Source organism: Otolemur garnettii, unplaced genomic scaffold (genome assembly GCF_000181295.1).
Source record: "Otolemur garnettii isolate 467f Iridium unplaced genomic scaffold, OtoGar3 scaffold00049, whole genome shotgun sequence".
NCBI lineage: Eukaryota > Metazoa > Chordata > Mammalia > Primates > Galagidae > Otolemur > Otolemur garnettii.
Genome location: NW_003852444.1, coordinates 2,508,522 through 2,533,865, shown reverse-complemented (window position 1 = coordinate 2,533,865; position 25,344 = coordinate 2,508,522). Strand labels below are relative to the sequence as shown.

General features: G+C 41.5%; 1 protein-coding gene and 2 gene segments (V, D, J or C); all 3 read left to right on the top strand.

Moving 5' to 3' along the window:
- LOC100943019 overlaps positions 1-25,344 on the top strand; it is a 191,640-nt gene that overhangs the window by 116,698 nt on the left and 49,598 nt on the right.
- The window catches only part of LOC100943338, an 89,256-nt gene that overhangs the window by 23,099 nt on the left and 40,813 nt on the right, over positions 1-25,344 (top strand).
- On the top strand, positions 3,187-6,599 carry LOC100966258 (anionic trypsin). The gene is made up of 5 exons (XM_003791555.2): positions 3,187-3,226; positions 4,201-4,360; positions 5,358-5,611; positions 6,013-6,149; positions 6,447-6,599. The coding sequence occupies exons 1-5, from the start codon at positions 3,187-3,189 to the stop codon at positions 6,597-6,599; spliced, it is 744 nt and encodes a 247-aa protein (XP_003791603.1).

Sequence of the window (25,344 nt, the reverse complement as noted above, 5' to 3'; positions counted from 1 at the left end):
AAAAATATATTTTTCAGAGTACTGGAAGGTCGGAAAGAGGACACATTTCAACATAAAGGGGGATAATCTTGGTTTAAATAGGGACAGGTTCTGTACCATCTCTCCATGCCCTAGCCAAGTGACCCTGGCAATGTCACTTAACCTCTGAGGTTTAGATTCTTCCTCTGTAAAAAAGAGAAAACAGCATCTGCTGCCTCACTGAGGATCAATGAAGAGGAAGGGGAGCAGAATAATCTATGACAGAACAGGTAGGCTAGGGTCAGACGCCAGCCTTCAATCCCATCTGTAAAATGTGCAACCGCATGGGTGATTGTGATGATAAAATGAAAAACAAATAGAAGTTCTGTGAAAGATTTACACAGCATTTGGTGCATAGTAAGCACACAGGAATTATTCACTGTTAGTGCAGTTGAAGAATGGTGGTGTAATGTGCTCAACAGTAAGCACGAGCCCGGAGGAGGTAGCAGAAGACACAGGAATCCATAGCCAGAATGAACAGCTCCAAGGGTGGCATAACCATCCACAATGAGTTTAGGCAGCTGGATCCTGCACTTCCTCTACCTCTCCTGCCCCTCTGAGTCCAGAGCGGGAAGCAATCATCTCCACCCATCCCTCTTTTTTCTGCCTATAAAGTGAGCCCTGCTACTTTGAGACCATGTTGTAGATAACAGTTTATTTTAATAAGTGCAAAATATCAGAAGCTTCTAGTCCTCATGCCTTAAATACAGCAAATTCTCATGTTCATGAGAATGTGGATGAGGATGTTCATGAGAATGTGAATGAGGATGTTCTCTTTACACACTTCCAAAATGATTTCCTATTCTACCAAGATTATCTCCTCCAGGAGCACCTCTTGAGTACAGTGTTACCTAGTGGTACTAGAGGGAGAGTCTTTCCTTCCCAGGCAGAAGATCTGTGACTAATTAGAAGGGAACAAAAAAAATAAAAAAGAAAGGAAGGAAGAGAAAAAGAAAGAAAGAAAAGGAAGGGAGGGAGGGAAGGGAAAGAAACAATACATTTAGCGATGCTAGAAGAAAAGCCCCTGTATCATTGCTCCCCAACCTGGCTACCTGGGACTCTGCCAGTTGCCCTTGAGCAGAAAGGTGTGCCAGTCATGGTGTGGATGGGTTTGGGGCCATGGCAGGACAAGGTCATGAGACAAGGTGCCAGGTGCAGGGTTAATTCAATCTTCCATCTCTGCAGAAGGAAAAGAGCCAGGAAGGTTTCAGATGTACATAACCTAGACTGCGGTTTGTCCTCTGGAGACCTCTGGTTTGACCCTCAGTAAGCTTTCCTTTAGATGCCACCTGCAGCACCCCCTACATTTCCCAGCACTCTTTGTGCCTTCTCTTGGCCTTGAGGCCAGCTCTGATATTTCTAGAGCTGCATTCTTTCTTAGGCAAGATGGAAGATTTCTGAGCATCAGTCTCTTCCTCAGTAAATGAGAATAATGTTCTGCACACCTCAAAATTATCACATTTGTGATAAGTTAAACTGTGAAACTGAACACTAATGAGAAGCTGTGTGCCCTGGCTGCTATGTGAAAGCTCTCAAAGAGCTGTCATGCCCTGTACAAATAGAGCAGCATTCCTACATGAGCACAAGCCCATCAGAACCTAAATGGGGTGCAGGGTGGAGAGGGGACAGCTCTGAGTGCTGGGCCTCCTGGCTGCAGGGACTGCCAGGAACTAGACCCAAGGTACCCTATGTGTCCCTCCCAAACACATGAGCCACACTGGCATTTCCCCCATTCACTTCAGTTTCCATTTGCTCCCTCCCTCTAGTCCTCCTGCCATCTCTAATCCCATCATCAGACTTGTGGGCTTTTCTCACTTTGTTCAACATCTCCAATACATCCCCTCCATTCCTAGCTTTCAGAGAGTTCAAACTTGAGTTCTGCCATTCCTGCCCCGCCCCATGCCTGAGCAGAGCACTGCAGAGGAGGAGAAGTGTCCTCATAAGAAAGCTCTTCCAAGCAGCTCACATTGAACATAGCAGACACCATGTCCATCTCTACAACCCTCTGGCCTGCTTGTGCCTGGGTAAATTACAAGGCTGTGTCTGGGTGGCCCTGGCAGAATTCAAATTGTGATCCTCTCTGGTAAGATACACTCTATACTGAGTCTAACATAATCTGACTACATCTAAAATAGAAAATTCCTGCCCAAGCTAGAACCCTCCCGCACACACCCCCACCCCCGCCACCGGTCTTGGTTTATTAAGCCCAATATGTGACCCTTTCACCATGTGATCATCTCTCTACCTACTGCTGAGTCTCTGATCATAACCCTGATTATCATTGTCCGGAACTTACTCTAATATCTGATCTGGGCATATAATTTTAGTTTAGGTTGTTAATCCCCAGCAGGTGGGGGCAGTTTTAATCACTGTGAGTGCAGACTGAAGTTATTTAAGGAGAACCCATAAGGGGACCTGCATGAGAGACACAAATGTCCTGATGTCAAGGAAGACAAAGAATGGGGTATCAGTCTGCCATCTTCCAAATATATTGATTAAATTCCTACCTAATTCTCACCCCTCCACCTTTGAAACATTCCCCATCCTTCATTGGCCTTGGTAAGAAGGAGCCAGGTGAAAGCCCAGATGCCTAAGGAATGCTGCCTATCCTTCTCATTACCAGCTAATGTTGGAATCCTGGCCCCCAAAAGCCTTGGATTTGACTTTCCTGCCCAGTAGTTTAGCCTGGAAAGAAGGATCCTAATGCTCAGGACATGAGCCTTGGAACAGACATTTTTTTGTCTCAGGAAGGATCTAGGACACTGACTAGCCAAGCTTACTACCAATATCAGTCCTTCCTAAAGTAAATTAAATACATCCACAATAGGCCAGAGGATTTCTAAAACCCCAGGCAATTCTCCTTTCTCCTAACTCTATTTCCTCAGCCTAAGAAAGTCCAGCTGTGCCCCTTGGAACCCCCTGTCTCCCTATCCCAGTATCCTTCCAGGAATCAGACGGGCTTACTCGCTGTTCTCAGGAAGGAAGTTTTCTTATCACCTGTAAGTCACAGACCCACAGAGTGGCAAACACAGCAGAGCTGATGTAACAGCCTGGGAAAGGGACAGCTGCAGGTGTGTTTGTGCTGGGAGGAGCAGTGGCCCTCCGCCCCCGATGCCTGGGAGATATAAGGACGAGCACACCACCACCTGCCCCATCACTCCTACCACCATGAACACACTCCTGATCCTAGCCTTTGTGGGTGCCGCTGGTGAGTTCTATGCCTTGCCTCAGGCCTCAACCATTCCCTTCCTAACAGTACATGCTCTACTATTCCTGCTACCTGTCTGTCCCTCCACTTCACCTGTGCATCGATGCTCTGTCCTGGGCTCTCTTTCAGCCCTGGCTCTCTCATCTCCTCCCTGATTCCTCTCCTACCACCACCATTCATACAGAGGTGGGGGAAGCCTGAGAGGGGGACCAGATGGAGATGCCATGCCAGGAAGCCACCAGCTTCAAGTTGGGCCCAGGCAATTCTGAGGCCACTACACAGTACTGAATGGCCACTTATAACCTTGAGTGCACCTGGGGAGGCTGAGCAACTACTCAAGCCAGAGATTAACCCTAGAAATTTTGACATTGTTTGTCTGGTGTGCAGCCTGTATATTGAGTTTCTGAGCTTCCCATGTGATTTTAACATTTCCAGGTGTGCAGCCAAGGTTAAGAATCACTATTGTACTGGCCAGTAGCAATGTTGGGCAGGACACAGGTGGGCATTGCTAATGGCCAGTACAGACAGTGATTGTACTGAGTGCAGCCACCACTCAGTCCTCACTGTATAGATCTGAGCTATGGATACACTGGGTTCAACCAGAAAGTTTTCCTACTTAGGTCAAACCATGGTAAAATTTGGGATTCAAACAGCCATGGGGAACAGAGAAGGGATAAGTGAGGGAGAGAAGTGGTCAGTGGAAGAGATGACCACATGCCAACTCCTATCCCAGGGAGAGCATCATGGTGGAATACTATCCTCAGCTTGGTGCCACAAAAGGAGAGCTGAGCCCCTAAGGTACATAGCTGTGCAGAGACTGGGCAGCCAGCATCCTCTGTGGCAAACAGCACCTACTCCCTTACCTGGAATCACTGTACTTACTAAGAAGCCCTCATAAGCAGAAACCAGGCACAGGGCCAGTTCTGGCCCAACAACCTGCTGATCTGGCTTCTCTCTTCCTCTGTCTACTTAAGTTGCTTTCCCCGTTGACGATGATGACAAGATCGTCGGGGGCTACACCTGTGCGGAGAATTCTGTCCCCTACCAGGTGTCCCTAAACTCTGGCTACCACTTCTGTGGAGGATCCCTTATCAATGACGAGTGGGTGGTGTCAGCAGCTCACTGCTACAAGTCGTAAGTGCCGGGCCCCTGGCTGCAAAGCCTACAGCTAAGACCCCTCAGAGCACAGAGGCCCCAAGGTCCACAAGATGGAGGGGAATAGTTATGGAAGAGGGAATCTGGTGGCAGTAGCTGACATGCAAAGCCAAGGGTGAAAAAAGAACCTCTGGGAAGCTTCCCATGCCAAAATAATTCCACTCAACAGCAGTGGCCATGGGTCATAAAAACAGGTAGAGTTTATTTGGGATAGGTAAGGGGCAGTGGGAAAATATGTCTAGGCAGTTGGCTGCATATTAAAACCCCTAAGAAACAGAAAGAAAAAGATGTCATTCCTGGGTCTTATACCAGGGCCATTAACACAAAATATTTATGAAGAGGCTGTGAACATGGGACTTTCACACTCCCTACCTCTGGATTCTACAGTGCAGACAGAGCTGACAACCACTGCCTGCATGGAGGAGGGTTCTCAAGCCAGAGAGAGAGCCACCCACGGGGCTTATTAAAACAAATCTGTGGATTCCATTCCCAACATTATAATGCAGGGGCCATGGAAAGGGAGCGAGAATGTGCATTCCTAACAGGTTCCCAGGTGACACTGATGCTGCAGATCTGGGCCCACACTGGAAGGGCCCTAAACGTGGTCATGCAGAAAGAGGGTGCTCAGCAGGCCAAGGAGGAAGGGAGTAGAAGTCAATGTATGGCAAACAAGGGTAGGCAGGATGAACACTACCTGGGAAGCTTCAAGTGGCTCTTCTGAGCCCACAGTACTTTGTGCCCAAGGGAGTGAGGGAAAGGAGGCTAGGGACACAGGTAGAGGGGCAACCCTCAAATGGATCCCTTCACTCATCACACCCCACCAACACCCACCTCTGACCTGGGTCTCACACCTGTACTGATACCAGGGTATTGCCACACACCCCCACCAAGGGCAGAGCAGTGAGCAGGAGCATGAGAACTCTGGGGACAGTGGGGAGGAGGCATCAGGCCTTCAGAACTCCTCCCTTCCCTACAGCCGCATCCAAGTGAGGCTGGGAGAGCACAACATTGAAGTCGTCGAAGGCAATGAACAGTTCATCAACTCCGCCAAGGTCATCCGCCACCCCAATTACAATAGCTGGACCCTCGACAATGACATCATGCTGATCAAACTGGCCTCGCCTGCCACCCTCAACACCCGCGTAGCCGCCATATCCCTTCCCAGTGCCTGCGCGCCCGCCGGCACCGAGTGCCTCATCTCCGGCTGGGGCAACACCCTGAGCAGTGGTGGTGAGTCCGGATCCTCTGCCCTCCCACGACCCTCTGTCCTCATGTTCCCCAGAACCAACCAAACTGGAGCCCTTTTGCTTCCAGGTTGCAAATACATTTCTAATGTCCACTACACACAAGGTTCTAGACCAGGTGCCTGAGAGATGCAAGGTCAGGAAGAAGTGGCTCCTAGAATCCAGAGAGACAACAAATTGCCACCTTGCCATGATCCCATCTCAGGGGGATGGGGAGGGGGCCCCAGGATGGCCACTGTGGGAACTGAAAGCCCTTATTTCTCCCTCAGACTTGGGTTGCAGGGGGCCTCTCCTATACAGACCTCAGGGTCAGTGGTAGGTAACTGTCCCCCACACTCGGGCCTGAATTAATTTCTCCTTTTCTTGATTTCTTCCTGCTCCTCAAAGTCAACTACCCAGACCTGCTGCAGTGCCTGAACGCCCCCCTGCTGAGTGACGCTGAGTGCAAGGCCTCCTACCCTGGGGAGATCACCAGCAACATGATCTGTGCTGGCTTCCTTGAGGGAGGCAAGGATTCCTGCCAGGTGATTTGACCCCTTTCCACTCTGACACACCACCCATAAGCCAGTGGCACCTGGGAGCCAGATTTGAACACACAAGTTTTAGGGGCTGAGAAAGTTCCATGCAGTGGCCCCTGGAGAAGTAAGGAAGGCTCTTCTGGCCCAAGTGCTATCTCCTTGGTCAGAACAAGGAATAGGCCACAGAGACAGGGGTGTGGAGCACACAGCAGACTGGAGTGGGGCCTTTTAAGGTTCAGAGTGAGTGTAGCTATATTCCTCCTCATTTTCATCTTCATACATCTTGTCCTTTCTTCTCCCCAGGGTGACTCTGGTGGCCCTGTGGTCTGCAATGGAGAGCTTCAGGGAATCGTCTCCTGGGGCTATGGCTGTGCCCAGAAGGATAGGCCTGGAGTCTACACCAAGGTGTGCAACTATGTGGACTGGATTCAGGAAACCATAGCTGCCAATAGCTAAAGGCCCCCAGTCCCTCCATGGTGACTATGCCAATAAAGATGTGACTTTATTCTCACTGCCAGAGTCCATGTTCTCTCCGTCTCCCTTGCTCTGAGGCCAAACAGGGCTCTGCCCCTCAGGAGCCCTGATCATCTCTCACTCCCCAAATGTGTTCACAGTACAATGAATTTCCCTCATACAAAGAGATGGAATTCAGAAAGAAAATAAGCAGGGGACACAAACTCTGTTTTCTAGAGAAAAATAGTTCTCAGAAAGGTGGTGTGGAAGATTCTTGATCTTAGTACTTCTGTGGGTCTTGAATGTGGCAACATGTGCACAGGTTGACTCTGGGTAGCTAGACCTCACTGCTGCCGTTGCCTACACTGGATCCTCTTTGCACCCAGATACCCAGGGCAGAAAAGCCCCAGAACTGGTGACCTTGGCTTCTCTGAGCCACTTCCACATGTGCCTGTGCTAGCCTAGCTCATGTTTCCTCCTGGCAGCAGGTGGCTTATGTAGAGAAAGGCCCATTGGCCCTTCTGCCCAACATAGTGCTTGGGTGTCTGGAGAGGAGAAAAGAATCCCTAGGTCTTCATCTTTCATGTTTCTGAGAAATCTACCTTTTGTTCATCCCACATCATAATACCATAATACACCATCCCTAGACATTTATGGACATGTACAGGAATTCAGTTTTCTCTCCCCTCTGGAGTGGGTTATTATTCCAGCAGCACAGATAAAAATAGCAGGTTCGGGAAGCTTGGAAGTTTACCCACATGCCACACCCAGCAGATGGTCCAGCTGGGGTTAGACTCCAAAGCCCATGCTCTGTCTGCCCTATCTTACATCCTGCTATAACTATGGTCTGAGGGATGACAAGTCCATTAGCTATCATCCTCAGCATCTTGTGCACTATCACCAGTATCCAGTCCCCATCTCCTACATCTCTGGAGGGGATCCTCCCAAAGCCGCCCATCCAGGTGGCATGACTGCATCATTTCCCAACCTCCCACCATGTTCAAAATAGAATCCAAGCTCCTGGAAAAGTGTAGGAGTCTTCCCTGCTCTTCCCTGCCCACAGGTCCTGCCTGGGGCTCTCCACCCCTCTCTGAACCACTGCCCTCTGTTGCTCAGAGTCCTGGTGGGCCAGCCAGCAAGCCCAGCACCCAGGGCTGTCTCTGTGCACCCTTTATCCTCCACTTCATCCTCCTCAGAAGTGCTATTCCAGACTCTTCTTTCTCCCTCATCACTCTGCTGGCCCCATTGGATTTTAGGCGTGGGTCAGGGGGTCCTCTCTGCCCTTGCCTGCTTCTGTCCTAGCCCTGCTCATGCTACGCAGGAGCAACCACTGTGTCCATTTTGTCATTGTCATTCCACTGTGAGCCCTCTGGGGAGGAAATCTTGTCTTCGTTTCCCTAGTACTTTAGTAATTGAACAATACCTGAAATATAGCTATGGAACAAATAAAACATGAAATAGGAGTAGAAGAAAACATACTGAGAAAATAAAGAACCTTCCAGAAGAATGATTCTTAAAGTGTTCCTTAGAGCAGCAGTCCCAGAATGACCTGGGAATTGGGGAGAAATACAAATATGACCCCCACACCTACTGACCCAGAAATTCTGCATAAGCTTCATTTTATAAGTCTTCCAGCACATTAAGAATTGAGAACCACCATGGCAGTGTCATTCACTAGGCCAGTATTTCTTGAAAGTAATAGTAAATAACATTCTCACTGACTCTATTCAGGCTCCACCATAAATCTTCATGTGTACTGTCTCCTTTAGTTCTTAGAACACCCCTGTCAGGTGGGTATTCTTATTCCCATTTATGGATAAAAAAATTGAGAACCTAGGAGGCCTAGTGACCTGCCCTAGGTCTCCTGGCCTTAGTGCAGTGCTTGATGGGAGCCCAGGCAGTGAGGTCTAGGATGTGGGCTTCAGTGGTGGGGGATCAGACAGGGTGTGTGGCACCTGCCAACTCCCTTCCCCCTCTGACTCCCAATCTTTTTATTTTTTCATTGTTGGGGAATCATTGAGGGTACAATGATCCAGGTTATACTGCTTACATTTACTTGACACTATTAATAGAGGTGTGTTACACATCCATGGCCCCACCCTCTCCCTCCTTCCCTCTTTCCCCTCTCCCATTTCCTCTCCTCCCATCAATTGTCCTCATATCAGAATTGAATACATTGAATTCTTGCTTCTACATTCTTATGATGCTTTACTAAGAATGTATTTCAGCTCCATCCAAATTAATACACAGATGTAATCCTTTTTAGTGGCTGAATAGTATTCCATGGTATACATATACCACAGCTTGTTAATTGATTCCTGGATTGGTGAGCATTTAGGTTGTTTCCACAATTTGGCGATTGTAAATTGAGCTGCAATAAACAGTCTAGTACAAATGTCCTTATGATAAAATGACTTTTTTTCTTCTAGGTAGATGCATAGTAATGGGATTTTCAGGATCACATGGGCGGTCTAATGTGAGTTCTTTGAGGATTCTCCATACTTCCTTCCAAAAGGGTTGTATTAGTTTGCAGTCCTACCAGCAATGTGAAAGTGTTTCCTTTTCTCCAAAACCACACCAGCATCTGCAGCTTTGAGTCTTGGTGATGTTGGACATTCTGACTGGGGTTAGGTGATATGTCTGGGTGGTTTTGATTTGTATTCTCTGATAATTAGGGAGGATGAACATTTTTTCACATGATTGTTAGACATTCATCTGTCTTCCTTAGAGAAGGTTCTGTTCATCTCACTTGCCTATTGATGTAGAGGATTGTTGGCTTTTTTGTTGTTGTTGCTTAATTTGAGTTCCCTATAGATTTTAGTTACCATTTTTTGTCTGATTCATAACATGCAAATATCTTTTCCCATTCTGGTGGTTGTCTATTTGCTTTGGTTGTTATCTTCTTAGCTGTACAGAAGGTATTCAGTTCAATTAAGTCCCATTTGTTTTTATTTTTGTTATTGTTGTAATTGCCACTGGAGTGTTCTTTATAAAGTCTTTTCCCAGGCCAATATCTTCAAGTGTATTCTCCACACCTTCTTTGAGGATTTTTACTGATTCATGACTTAGATTTTGATCTTAGATTTAGATGTTTTATCCATCTTGAATCAATTTCCACAAATGGAGAAAAGTGCAGGTCCATTTTCAGCCTTTTACATGTTGATATCTAGTTCTTTCAGCACCATTCATTGACTAGGGTGTCTTCCCCCAGTGTATGTTCTTGTTTGGTTTATCAACGATTAGGTAGTTGTAAGAAGTTAGTTTCATTTCCTGGTTTTCTATTCAATTCCAAATGCCTATGTCTCTATTTTTGTGCCAGTACCATGCTGTCTTGACCATTATGGCCTTGTGGTACAGTCTAAAATCTGGTATGCTGATGACTCTGGCTTTATTTTTATTACTAAGAACTGCCTTAGCTATACAGGTTTTTTTCTGGTTCCATAGAAAATGCAGAATCATTTTTTCCAAATCTTGAAAGTACAATGTTGGTATTTTAATAGGGATGGTATTCAATCAGTAGATTGATTCGGGAAGTATATACATTTTAACAATGTTGATTCTTCCCAGCCATGAGCATGGTATGTTCTTCCATTTGTTAATATTGTCTGCTACTTCCTTTCTTAGGGTTTCATAATTTTCTTTATAGAGGTTCTTCACTTATTTTGTTAGGCATATTTCCTTTTCTTTGAAGCTATGGTGAAGGGAATTGTATTCTTAATTAGCCTCTCTTCTTGGCTGTTATTGGCATATACAAAGGCTACTGACTTGTGGACATTGCTTTTATATCCTGAGACATTACTGTATTTTTCTGATAATTTCCAGGAGTCTTGTGGTCAAGTCTTTGTGGTTCTCTAAGTATAAGATCTTATTATCAGCAAAGAGGGAGAGTTTGACCTCCTCTGTTCCCATTTGGATGCCCTTTATTTGCTTGTCTTACCTAATTGTATTGGCTAGAACTTCCAGCAATATGTTGAATAGTAGTGGTGATAGAGGACAATCTTGTCTTGTTCCAGTTCTGAATCAAAAAGCTTTTAGTTTTACTCCATTCAGTACAATATTAGCTGTGGTTTGACAGAGATGGCTTCCATCTGTTTAAGGAATGTACCACCAGTGACTATATTCTTCAGAGTTGTAGTTTAAAGAGTATGTTGAATTTTATCAAATGCTTTTTCTGCATCTACTGAGAGGATCATATGGTCTTTGTTTTTGCTTTTGCTGATATGGTGGATTAATTTTATGGACTTGTGTATGTTAAATCAGCCTTGAATCCCTGCAGTGAAACCTACTTGATCGTGATATACAACTTTTTGATGATAAGCTATAATCTACTGGCTAGGATTTTCTTGAGAATTTTTGCATCTATATTCATTAGTGAAATTGATCTGAAGTTCTCCTTTTTAGTTGGAACTTTTCCTGGTTTTGGTATCAGGGTGATGTTTGCTTCATAGAACGTGTTGAGGAAGATTCTTTCCATCTCAATACCCATAATTTCTGCAGTATGAGTATAAGCTCTTCTTTGAAGGTTTGATAGAATTCCATTGTGAAACCAACCGGGGCATATTTTTATTGGGAGTTTTTTTTTATTGTTTCTTTGATCTCAGTGCTTGAAATTGGTCTGTTCAGGAGATCTGTTTCTTCCTGGCTAAGTCTAGGGAGGGGGTGTGATTCCAAATATTGATCCATTTCCTTTACATTGTCAAATTTCTGGGCATAGAGTTTCTGGTAGTATTCAGAGATAATCTCTTGTATCTCTGTGGCATCTGTTGTTATTTCCCCTTTATCATTTGTAATTGGGGTTACTAAAGCTTTTACTTTTCTGTTTCTAGTTAGTCTGTCCAAAGGTTTATCTATTTTTTTAAAAAAAACTTTTGGTTTCATTGATTTTCTGAATTTTTTTTGTTTTCAATTTCATTGATCTCTGATTTAATTTTAGTTATTTATTTTCTTTTGCTGGGTTTGGGATTAGATTGTTCTTCTTTTTCCAAATCCATAAAATGGTTTGTGAATGTGCTGTTGCACTCACTTTCTGTTTTTCAAAGGCAGGCATCTAGTACAATAAATTTCCTCTCAGGACTGCTTTTGCTGTATCCCAGAGGTTTTGGCAACTTCAAAAGTCTTCAGTGTTGTGTTTGAGGAAATTCCTCTTTAATCTGTTCCTGAACCCAAGTATCATTCAGCATAACTTTATTTAGTTTCCAGTACTTTGTGTGGGGCTGAACATTTTTGTTGGAATTGAGCTTCACCTTTATAGCCTTGTGGTCTCAGAAGAGACATGCTATAATTTCTATTCCTTTAATTTTTTTCTGAGGTTTGATTTGTACCCTAGGATATGATCTATTTTGGAAGATGTGCCATGAACTAATGAGAAAAAAGTATACTCTTTTAATTTGGGTTTGTGTGTTCTGTATATATCTATTAATGCCATTTGTTCTAGGGTCACATTTAAGTCCTTTATATCCTTATTTAGTTTCTGTTCAGAAGATCTGTCCAGTTCTGTCAGAGAGGTATTGAAATCCCCAGCTATTATGATATTATGGGATATCATATTGCTCAGACCCCTCAAGGTCTGTTTCACAAATCTGGGAGCATTTAAGTCAGGTGCATAAATGTTTAAAATTGAGATGTCTTCTTGTTGTATTGTTTCTTTGACCAGTATGAAGTATCCATCTTTGTCTTTCTTAGTTAAAGTTATTTTGAATCCACTTATATCTGAGAATAAGATTTAAACCCCTCCTTTCTTCTGATTTCCATTTGATTGAAATACTGTTTTCCATCCCTTAATCCTGAGTTTTGATTTGTCCTTCAGTGCTAGTTGTGTCTCTTGGAAACAGCATATGGATGGCTTGTGCTTTTTTTTTTTATCCAATCAGCCAGCCTGTGCCTCTTCAGTGGGAATTCAATCCATTGACATTTATTGAGAGCATCACTAAGTGTGGTGGAATTCTATTCATCTTATTATGAGATAGATTGTTGTGCAGTTTTATCCTTTGTGCCATTGTGGAAGCATGGCTCTGGCCTTTGGCTTCTAAGGGTTTACTTTGGTGATTGTCCATTGTGGTGTTCAGTACTGAGAATAGGTATATGGATTTCTTGTTATTGTGAATTTCCTTCGTGCTTGCGTATCTGCAAAAGATTTGATTTCTCCATCAATTTTGAAGCTAAATTTAGCAGGATACAGGATTCTGGGCTGAAAATTATTTTCTTTAAGGATGTTGAAAGTGGATGACTATGCTTTTCTGGCTTGGAAAGTTTCAGTTGAAAAGTCTGCTGTTATCCTAATGGCTCTGCCCTTGTAGGTCAATTGGTGCTTACTCTTAACTGCTTGCAGAATTTTCTCTTTCATCTTGACTTTGGACAGTTTCATTACACTGTGTCTTGGAGAGGCTCTGTTAGAGTTGAGATGACCCAGGGTTCAATATCCATCTAAAAGGAGTGTTTCAGGATCTTTATTAAAACTTTGGAAGTTTTCATTTATGATAGTCTCCAGTAGGGCTTCCATGCCTTTGGAACAATCTTCTTCCCATTCAGGGATTCCTATTTATCCATATGTTTGAATGCTTCATGGAGTCTGGTAATTCTCTAAGCACCTGCTCTGCTTTCTCTCTCTTCTTTTCTGACTCTGTAACTACCTGTGTTAAGTCAAAGACTTTATCCTCTAACCCTGATGTTCTTTCTTCTCTATGGTTTAATCTATTTAATCTATTTTTGATACTTTCCATGGCATCTTTATATTCCTTGATTCTGTCCTTCATTTTCTTAAGCTCATCCATGTCTTTTCTTTATTCAACATACCTCTCACCTGACTTTTGGTCTGTCTTTCTATTTTCTTGTCCATTCCCTTTGTTGTCTTAATCATCCATATTTTAAATTCCCTTTTTGCTAGATCCACTAGGATGATTCTTCTGTAAAAGCTACTTCGTGGTCCCTTGGAGGAGATACTCTATTTTGGTTTTTCATGGTGCCTGAATTTTTCCTTTGGTTTCTCCTCATGTGTGCCTTCTTCTTGTTCACCTCTTTATGTAACTTTTCCTCCTCAGCTTCAAATTACCTTGTCTCAGAGTTTATGTGATGAAGAGACATCTTGGTGTGAGGCCAAAATGAGGAGAAAAGTAAGAAGCAGGGGGAAACAGGGAGAAAAGAAAGTAAGAGTAAAAAAGAAGAAAAGAGTAAGAGAAAAGAAAAAGAAGAATAGAGAAAAAGGAAGGAGGAATAACAGGAAAAAAATTGGAGAACAGGAGAGAAGGAGGTCAGGAAGAGAGGCTGAGAGTGACAGAAGAAATGGTATTGATCAGGATGGTGCTAGGGCCACACTTGTAACTCAAAGGTTTGGAGGGGGCTGGACTGGGAGAGTTCCTCCAAACCAGGCGGTCCTTAAAAGCCTTAGTGGAGCCAGATTCTTCCTCTGCTAATAGTAGAAAGGGAAGTAAAAGAGCAAGAACAAAAAAAACACTATGGAAAAATTAAATAAGAATGAAAATGAAATAGAAAAATTCTGCAGTGTGGTCTTGCCAATACTGTCTTCCTAGGGCCAGAGGTAGAAGTCTCTTAGCCCCTTGAGCCAGATCACTGCTACGGTCACAGCTGTGCTCCCCCAGCTCTCAGCAATAAGTAAATAAATAAAATAAGAATAAACAAAGGAAATTAAAAATACCATCATATCTAGATGAGAGAGGGAAGTGGAGTAAAGATAGAAAGGAGAAAGACAAAAAAAAAAAAAGAGAGAGAGAGAGAGAGAGAGGCTATCTTAGCTATTAGCTATTGTAGGGGTGAATGTTGTGGGAGAAAAGAGAAAGGTAGAAAACTCTCCAAAGAGAGAATTTACTGAGGTAAAATATGGAGAGAGAATAAATGAGGCTAAAATACTATAACCAAAAATTACAGGAGCTCTTGCTCTTGGTGAAAGTAAAAATAGAAGTTAAGAAAAGCACCAACTATACAAATAAGCAAGAAACAAAACATATCAATACAAAATATTGAAAAGCTCTAAATAACCAAAAATAAGAAACCTCTGTAACAAATAAATGAAAGAACAAAAAAGAAAATACTAACAAGAAGAATAAAAAAGAAAAAAATAAGGAAAATGAAAAATGAATTTATATACATTGGCAGGAGGGTCCAACTTTAGTAGTAATACATTTGTGTTGCAATGTATTTCCAGGACATCACATGACAATGGACAACACAGCTAATAACCTCTCTCTAGATTTCAGGCATAGACCTGATTCCCAACTTAATTGTCTACAGTGATTGCCTGATTATTTCGTCAGCATTCAAGTTCAGCCAGGTTGGGAACTCAGATCTCTCCAGAAACCTTCAGAGCAAGTCTCACCATGCCTCCAGACATCAGTTCTCCTCGGGTGCTGGAGTCCCCTGAGTCTGTCATGACTAGAGGACTGATCCTAGCAGGCAGAACTTAAATGGCTATGTCCCTGTGGGAGTTCCGCCCTCAGGACCTCACAACTTTTCCATAATGGCTGACCCCTTGCTTCCAGGACCTTCCCAGAATGGCCGTCTCTACCACTGCCAAACCAGTGGCAAATCTGCTCCAACCAACCCTCAAATCTGGCTGCTATGTACTGTCTGGGTTTGCTCACACTTCCAGGCAATTCACACAACACGATTCTCCTGAGAAACGAAAAGGGCAAAAAGGCTTCCTCTGGACTCAGACCCCTGCAGCTACTGACAGCAGCTGCCAACGGGGCTGCCTCCTGAGGCTCCCACCGGTGGTCAGTGTGAAACTGGCCTAGTGTGTCAGACCTCTGTCTCACCGCTCCAGTTCAAGTACAGCAACCAGCACTCCTGCAGCCTCGCAGCACACCGTGAGCCATAGCTCCAGTCAAAATCTCCTCACCAAACGCTGCCTGACTAATTCTCATTTCTCAGTTGCTCTAGGAGAGCTCGGCCTCTCGGTCTTCCTGATTTGCCACTTTCCCCCACAAACTCCCAACTTATCTTAAGCAAGGAGTCCAGCATGGTGGTTTCATTTCAGCCTTCTCCTCTTTGGGCTACTCCTTTTAGTCTCTTCAAGTTTCAGTTCCACACTGAGAACATAGTGAGAAAAAAGTTTAAGTGAGTCTATTTACATACGCAAAAGCCTTCAAGAATTGCACGTGTCTAAAACATTATTTGCAGGTCTTCCCAAAACTCGCCTTGAGAAAGGCACAGGGGTAACCCGAGCCCCTCTCCAGCCTCGGCATGTTCTTCCTGCCACTCAAATGACCAACTTCAGGTTGCAAAGATACAGGTCCAAAATGTAAGGAAAGCCTGCCCCCTGCTGCCAACTTGATTAATGATTCCAACTAGAGACCGGCCTTAATTCTCTGTATCCCTTTAGGAGAAAAAATGGGGCATGCACACTTGGGCATAGTAATACTGATCAGCTCCATCAGGATTGGGAGAAACTATGATGCCAAGACCGAGGGATATTATTATTTGTAAGGCCAGTCGGGATGAGGGACTCCTGCTAGGTGACTAAAAGGACCCTCACTTAGAGGGTAAATTGTTGATAGGCAAAGAGTAGACAGAAAATGATGGTTATGTTAATCAGTTCGATGTAAGCATTTCACACTGTGTATCAAATCAGTACATTGTACCCCTTAAATCCATCAATGTACACAGTTATGATTTAATAAAGGGGAAAAAAGGCAGAAAAACATGAGGAAGTAAATCAAAATAAACTATGTGTCCTAATGAGGACAGATAATAAAGAAGAGGCCTTGCCATTTGATAAAATCAATCTACCTTTGGGCATTTGGTAGAGTATTTTGAGATCTGTCACTATTGATGAAGTAAATAAATAGTCTCACCTTTCCCTTCTTCCCTAATTTTTTTTTTCCATTCCCTCTGAGACAGAGTCTCACTCTCTAGCCCCAGGTGAGAGTGCAATGACCTCAGCCTACCTCACAGCAACTTCATATTGCTGGGATCAAGTGATCCTCCAGTCTCAAACTCCCAAATATGTGGGACTATAGCTGTCCACCACAATGCCCATCAAATCTTTTTTTAATGTTTAGTAGAGATAGGATCTCGCTCTTGTTCAGACCGGTCGTGAACTTCCTACTTCTAGAATTACAGGCATAAGCCACTTTGCCACCTGGCTCTCTTTGCCCTAAATTCTAAGAGGCATTCCATCCCACCCACCCTAGGGCCCTCTGAACAGTTTTTTGATGTTCTCCAGGGCTTATTCCCTCATCTGTGCTAGTTAGAGGACAAGCTGTGAGTCTGAACTCTAGCACTGTGACAGAAATGCCCAGATAATTTTTTATTTAAACATAAATTATTAGACCCAATCCTTGACATTTTAACTCAATAGGTCATATGGACTACCCAGAAATCTGAAATTTTTACAAGCTTCCTAAGTGGTTGGAGCTCCCCTGAGCAAATTCAGGACCATGAAATGGCTTTTTAAGTGAACTTATGTTCTTTGGAAAAGGTAGTGGCTTTGTAAAAAACAAGTAGTTTTTCTTTTTTTTAATAGCAGATCATTTCTAAATAGTATTTAAAGTCAAAGCAATATTGTGTTGCTTTTCTTTTATGTTTTAATTTTATTAATTTAAGTTTTATTTGAAATAGATAATGTAGATACTATGCCCCCAAATGGAAACAACCTGATAACACTGACATTGAGAAATGCAACTTTTCCTTCCACTCTGTTTCTATCAACTTCACTCACTACTGTGAATAAGATAGAAAAACAAGAGGAAATAAATTAAACTATATGTCCCAATGAGAACAGGTAATAAAGAAGAGGCCTTGCCACATTGTGATGGATGAAAACATCAGCTTTGGGGCATTTGGTAGCATATTGTGAGATCTGTCACTATTAATGAGGTAAATAAACAGTCTTTCCTTCCTTTTTTCCCCAAATTTTTGAGAAGTAATAGCGCGTCACTTTTATCACTTGCTTTTGTGTCTTTTTAGTGATTCTGTACACAGAATCAACTGAAAAAGTATAACTTTTTATTCCTCCTGCTTGGTTAGCAAAGGTAACATATAGTTTTGTGATTTTGCATCTGTCTGTTCTCCAGTTAATAATGTATCTTAGAAAGCTTTTCATAGAAATTGAAAAATGTATTAGAATGAAACATTCCATTATGTGAACAAACATATCAGGGTCAATTTATTCAGTACCCTACTGATGGGCACTTGAGTTTTTTCCTATCTTTTTTTGCTATTCTAGATGATGCAATATTTAACACACATTTTTTATTGGGATGAAAGAGTATTTACAAGATAAATTCCCATAGGTGGGATTTTCGGGGGAGGGGGAAGCAAGTCCATTTATATTCTTCATAGATGTGTCCAAAATTCTCCTCATAAGGGTGTATCATCTTGCACTTCTACCAGCAATAAATGTGTCAAGTACTTATTTCACCAAAAACTAGCTAGTATCATATAGTGGTCATCCACAAATCAGTTTTCCCATCACACTAGCAAATAACAGTTTTTGATGTACTCTTACTTTATATTTACTATTCTGAGGGACTTTTCCCCCTGATACTTAGGCACCATTTGGATTTGTTTTTCTCTGAATCATCGCCTCTTTGCTCATTTTTATTGAACTGCTTGGTTATTTTCTTACTGATTTCTAGAAGTTCATCATATATTGAGGAAGTTAACTTTATGGTGAGAATTATAGTTATATTTTTTCCAGATTGTCAATACCTTTTGATTCTGTTTAACTTTTACTATGCAAGTGTATCATTATTACATAGTCAAGTTTGTCTTTTTTTCTTCTTGTGGATTTTAAGTCATAGGTTGAAAAGCAATGAAACAAACCACCATCTAGGCTACTCAAGTATGGGTCCAATTTGCAAGAAAAATAAACTACCAACAACTTAGAATTTCTCTCTTCTTCAGAAAAGAAACAGTAAAGACTATGACCAGCATTATGTGTCCTCACCATTACCTCTGAACATTTTTCAGACTTTCTCTGCCAATCCAGCCCCCAACTCTTTATGACTGACTGATTTCTGAGGCCAAAAATGAGAGGTCATGAGAGAGTTGACAACACAGGAGGTCTTCCCTCACCCCACACACATTCCTAGAAATGCAGCCAAGCCCTCATACTGTGTAGCTTGTGGTCAAATCTCCAGAGAAATCTAGACCTCTACTGACCAACCCAGTGTATCAAAGTTGGCCAAAGAGACAGAGTTTGGGTACTGTGGAACGCCATTCCTAGAGGAAAGGTGATGCACAAGCTCAGTGGAGGGCCAGGGTAGACAGGGGCTGTGGCTTCCTGAGAGGGATGTTCCCTACTGTGATGACATCTTGAAGAGGAGCGGATACTGGGGAGACTAGCCCCCTCAGCAGAGAGCCTTACAAAGGTACCGAGCTCTGAGGAGGCCAGAATGCTCTGACAAGAGGGTGTGGAGTGAGGAGGAAGCCCTGATCCTGGTCCTTACACCACACTACCACCTTGCACAGTAAGAGGTGGAAGTGATGTATTCCACTTCCCTCAAAGAAGCAGTTACTCTGGTTGTTTCTTCCAGCCTTGAGGGACAGCCCCATGTGAGGGATCATTTTATTTATTTATTTATTTATTTTTATTAATTCATAGCTGTGTACATTAATGCAATCATGGGGTACAATGTGCTGGTTTTATAAACAATTTGAAATTCTTTCATCAAACTGGTCAGCATAGCCTTCATGGCATTTTCTTAGTGATTATGTTAAAGACATTTATATTCTACATAAATTTCTAGTTATTGTGTTAAGACATTTATATTCTACATAAATTTTAGTAAATTTCACATGTACCCTTGTAAGATGCACCATAGGTGTGGTCCCACCAATTACTCTCCCTCCACTCATCTACCTCCCTTCCCTCTCCTCCCTCTCCCCTTTCCCTTCTTCTTGGGCTATAATTGAGTTATAGATTTCATAGTAAGACTGAGTACATTGGATATTTTTTCTTCTATTCTTGAAATACTTTACTAAAAAGAATATGTTCCAGCTCCATCCAGGTAAACACGTAAGAAGTAAAGTCTCCATCTTTCTTTAAGGCTGCATAAAATTCCATGGTGTACATATACCACATTTTTTTGATCCATTCATGGTTGGTGGGCACTTGGGCTTCTTCCATGACTTAGCAATTATGAATTGGGCTGCAATAAACATTCTGGTACATATATCTTTGTTATAATGTGATTTTTGGTCTTCTGGATATATACCTAGTAGAGGAATTGTAGGATTGAATCATTTTAGTACAAAGCTGCAACATTGTGGGAACAGGGAGCCATAGTGATTCAACTCTGTGGAAACCTTTTACAAAAACCTTTTTGCTGTTCCCAGCAACCATATTCTATCCACTTTTCTTTTGCCTCCCAAGCCCAAATGTGGTTTAGATCAGATTGCCTCCCTCAATCTATACCACAAGTCAGACAAAAGCTGTGAATGAGGATGAGCCAAGATCAGAATCAAAGCTTCCCAGGGAAAGAGAACCCAGATATAAGAAGAATGTGTCAGAGGACTCAAAGGTGGCAAACTCAGGGCCAAGGTCAGTGGCAAGGTCCATGGGAAGTGACCAGCTCTACAGAGCACTCAGGAAGAAGCCAGCAATCTCAAAGTTTGGAGTCACATGTTCTGGCATCCTTCCCTTTTCTCAAGGCCCACATACTTTTGAAGAGCCCTCAGATAAGAAGTGTCTGTGTGAAGTATCTTCTGACTAACAGGTGTAGGATTCTCTGGATAGACTCTTCCATGCTCAGTGGTCCCAAAGGTCAAAAGTTAAAGGTGTTTTGTGCAATACTCATAAAGCACAAGAAGGGGATGTCGGATTCCAGACACAGGCCAGGACCCTCTCTTCTCCATGCCTTGAATTCATTTTCCTCCTTGACCAATGCCACTGTGTGAACACTGAAGTTTTTCTGTGGAGAAGGCACCAGTTTTATAGTTGTAGGTAAGACTTTCCAAGTTCATAGTGGGGGATGGTGGGTCTAACATGTTCATTTTAGAGTGGCCCTCATTCTAACGTGCCAACTATGACTATATCTTAGGTTTGGGGACCAGGCTAAGAGTTGTTGATAAGCCTGGGGTTCTCTAGATAGGGTGCCATGAAGGAGGACTTCATCTCAGGAAATATCAAAGAGAAGGGAGGATCAACTTCTGGAATTTGAAGTCATCAGTCAGGGAACTTCAAGGTGTGGTAGAAGTCATCAATGACAGATTAGACTATGGGGAAGAAATAATGTCAAAGTTAGAGGATAAAGCTCTTGAGCTAACACAAGCACTTAAAGAGGCACAAAAGAGGAGAGAGAAAGCAGAAAGTTCACTCAGAGAATTATGGGATTTCATGAAGCATTCATATATATGAATTATGTATATCCCAGAAGGGGAAGAAGAATTCCTTCATAGGAATGATGCCCTTCTGGAGAATATCATAAATGAAAATGTCCCAAGTATCACCAAAGATTCTGACACATTCCTTTCAGAGGGCTATCAAACCCCAAGTCATCTCAACTCAAACCAAGTCATCTCAACTCAAACAAATATTCTTATAAACCTGTCCAAAGTCAAGATGAAAGAGAAAATGCTACAAGCAGCCAGGAGTAAGTGCCAATTGATGTACAGGTGCAGATCCATCATGGTGACAGTAGACTTTTCAATGAAAACTTTTCAAGTCAGAAGAGAATGGTCAACCTACCCTTAACTTTCTTAAATAGAACAATTTTCAGCCCAGAATTCTATATCCTGGTAAGACAAGATTTAAAATATAAGAAGAAATCATTTTTTTTCCAAATATACAAACATTGAGGAAATTTGCCGCAATAAGACAAGCTTAACAGGAAATAGTTAGACCTATTCTCAACACTGACCATCACAATGGAACACCAGCAAAGCAAAATAAAGGACAAAACCCAGCTTGCACAGTGATGATGCAAGGGATACAACTAAGCAACGGTCTTCACAAAATAAGATGACTAGAACTGCACTACAAATTCTCTCAATGAATGTTAATGGCTGAAATTCCCCACTAATGAGGCACAGACTGGCTGACTGGATTAAAAAAAAAAAAACAACTCAAGTCATCTATATGCAGTCTCCAGGAAACACATCTAATCTCAAAGGACAAAATAAGACCCAGGGTCAAGGGAAGGAAAGCAATGTTTTAGGGAAATGGAAATGAAAAGAAAGGAGGATTTGCAATCTTATTTTCAAATACAAATGATTTTAAAGCAACTAAAGGCAAAAAAGACAAATATGTACACTTCATAGTGGTCAAGGGAACAACACATCAAGAAGACATATCAACTTTAAATATTTATGCACCCAACTTACATTCTCCCAGAGTTATGAAACAGACCTTATGTGGTCTGAGCAATATGATATCCTATAACATCGTAATAGTGGACTTCAACACTCCTCTTATAGAGCTGGACAGATCTTCTTAAACAGAAACTAAAAAAAGAAACAAGGAACATTAACATGACCTTAGAACAATTGTGCTTAATAGACATATATAGAACATACCATTTCAAAGCTAAGGAATATATTTTCTTCTTGAAAGTCCATGGAAAATTCTTCCAAATAGATCATACCCCAGGAAACAAATCAAACCTCAACAAAATCAGAAGAATTATAATTATACCTTTTACCTTCTCAGACCACAAGGCAATGAAGGTGAACTCAGTTCCAACAAAAATTTTCACCCTCACACAAAGGTATAGGAACTAAACAACCTTATTCTGAATGACAGGGATGAGATAAAAAAAGAAATCATTAGCTTCCTTAAGCATATCAACAATGAAGACACAGGCCACCAAAACACTGCAAAAGCAGTCCTAAGAAGGATATTTAACATGTTAGATGTCTATATCTGAAAAACAGAAAGAGAGCACATCAACAACATAATGAATCATCTTAAAGAAATGGAAAAGGAAGATCAATCTAATCCCAAACCTAGCAGAAGAAAAGAAATAACCAAAATTAAGTAAAAAATAAATGAAATTGAAAACAAAAAAATCATGCAACATTAATCAAACAAAAAGTTGGTTCTTCAAAAAGATAAACAAAATCAATTAACCATTGGCTAGATTAACTAGAAACCAAAAAGTAAAATTTTAATAGCCTTAGTCAGAGATAGAAGAGTGTAAATGACAACCGATACCACATAGATACAAGAGATATCTTTTACTACTATGAAAACCACTGTGCCCAGAAATTCGACAATGTGGAAGAACGAACCAATGCCTGGAGTCACACCATCTCTCTAGACTTAACCAGGAAGAAATAGAGCTGTTGAACAGTCCAATATCAAGCACTGAGATTGAAGAAACAATAAATTAAAAAAACACTTTCAACCCCAAAAAGTCATGGACTAGATGGGGTCACACCAGAATTCTATCACACCTTCAATGATGAGCTTGTACCTATACTGCGGAACCTGTTCCAAAACATTCAGAAGAAAGGAATCTTCCCCAACACATTCTATGAATCAAACATCATCCTGTTTTTAAAACCAGGAAATGACCCAACTACAAAGGAGAAATATAGACCAATTTCACTAATGAATATTGATGCAAAAATACTCAACAAAATCTTAGCTAATAGATAACAGCTATACATTAAAAAAATTATACATCACAATCAAGTGGGATTCATCCCAGGGATGCAAGTCTGGTTTTACATACACAAATCCATAAATGTAATACATCATATCAATAGAATAAAAAACAAAGACCACATGATCCTCTCAATAAATACAGAAAAAGCAGTTGATAAAAATTCAGCATCTTTTTGAACAATAACAATTTAGAAAATTGGCATAAGTGACATATTTCTTAAGTTGGTTGACAGCATCTATGACTAACCCACAACTAATATCCTACTGAATGGAGTAAAACTGAAAGCTTTTCCACTTAGAACTGGATCCAGGCAAGGTTGACCACTATCACCACTACTATGCAACATAGTTCTGGAAGTTCTAGTCAATACAATCAGACAAGAGAAAAAATATAAATGTCATCCAAACGTGTGCAGAAGAGGTCAAACTCTTGCTCTTTGCTGATGATATGATCTTATACTTAGAAAATCCCAGAGACTCAACTGTAAGACTGGAAGTAATCAAGATATACTGTAATGTCTCTGGGTATAAAATCAATGTCCACAAATCAGTGGTCTTTGTATATACCAATGACAACCAAGTTCAGAAGCAAATCAAGAACACAATTCCCTTCACAGTAGTGTCAAAGAAAATGAAATGCTTAGGAATATACCTAGCAAAAAAGGTGAAGAATCTTTACAAAGAGAATTATGAGGCCCTAAGAAAAGAAATAAGACATTACCAAATCGAAGAACATACCATGCTCTTGGCTAGGAATAATCAACACTGATAAAATATTTCTACTACCCAAATCAATCTACAGATTCAGTGCAATCCCAATTAAAACATCAACATCATACTTTAGAGAACTGGAAAAAATACTATTTCATTTTGTATGGAATTGAAAACACCCCCATATAGCCAAGAGTATTCTTAGTAATAAAAACAAAGTTGGAAGCATCACTCTACCAGACTTCAGGTTATATTACAAATTCACAGAGATCAAAATAGCATGGTTTTGGCACAAAAATAGAGATGTAACATATGAAACAGAATAGAAAAACAAGAGATGAAACCAGTCTCTAATTGTCATCTGATCTTTGATAAACCAAACAAAAGCATACAGTGAGGAAAAGTATCCCTGTTCATGAAATGATAATCAAATGCAAAAGACTGAATGTGAATCCATACTTTTCACCACAAAAATTGACTCAAGATGGATAAAATATTTAAATCTAGGGCACAAAATGATACAAATCTTAGAAGAAATTGTGGGAAAAACTGTTTAAATGTTAGAAGAAAAAAATTTTTTACAAGACTTCAGCAGCCATCACAACAACAACAAAAATTAACAAATGGGACTTAATTAAGCCACAAATCTTCTGAACAGATAAGCATACACCAAGTAAACCAAAAAGACAACCTTCAGAATGGGAAAAGATATTTTCACAGTATGAATCTGACAAAGAATTGAGAACTAGAATCTACGGACAATTAAAATTAATCAACAAAAAAAGAACAAACAATCCCTTCTACCACTGGCAAGAGATGTGAACTGAAACTTCTCTGAGAAAGACAGTTGAGTGGCTTCCAAAAATGATGCCATTTGAAAAAATGCTCATCATCCCTGATCCTCAGAAAAATGCAAATCAATACCACCTGAGATATCACCTAGCCCCACTGAGAATGGCCCATATCACAAAGTCTCAAAGCTGCAGATGCTGGTGTGGATGTGGAGAGAAGAGAACACTTTTACACTGCTGGTGATACTGCAACCTAATACAACCTTTTTGGAAGGAAGTATGGAGAAACCTCAAAGAACTCAAGCTAGACCTCCCATTTGATCCTGCAATTCCATCACTGGGCATCTACCCAGAAGGAAAAAAATCCTTTCATCATAAGGACATTTGCACTAGACTGTTTATCACAGCTCAATTTACAATCACCAAAATGTGGAAACAGCTTAAATGCCTCCCAACTCAAGAATGGATTAGCAAGCATGGTATATGTATACTATGGAATTTTATGTAGCCCTAAAAAATACATCTTTTGTATTAACCTGGATGGAGGTAGAACACATTCTTCTGAGTAAAGAATCCCAAGAAGGAGGAGCAAGAATCCAATGTACTCAATACTAATGTGAAGCCATTAGAAAATCTAATACATGCCCTCATAAGAGAAAAACTCAATTCAAGGTGGGGGGGG

Excerpts from the sequence above, each read along its gene's own strand:
- LOC100966258 (XM_003791555.2), top strand. The coding sequence starts at position 3,187 with ATGAACACACTCCTGATCCTAGCCTTTGTGGGTGCCGCTG. Across the intron at positions 4,361-5,357 it reads GCAGCTCACTGCTACAAGTC|CCGCATCCAAGTGAGGCTGG; the intron begins GTAAGTGCCGGG and ends CCTTCCCTACAG. Across the intron at positions 6,150-6,446 it reads GAGGCAAGGATTCCTGCCAG|GGTGACTCTGGTGGCCCTGT; the intron begins GTGATTTGACCC and ends TCTTCTCCCCAG.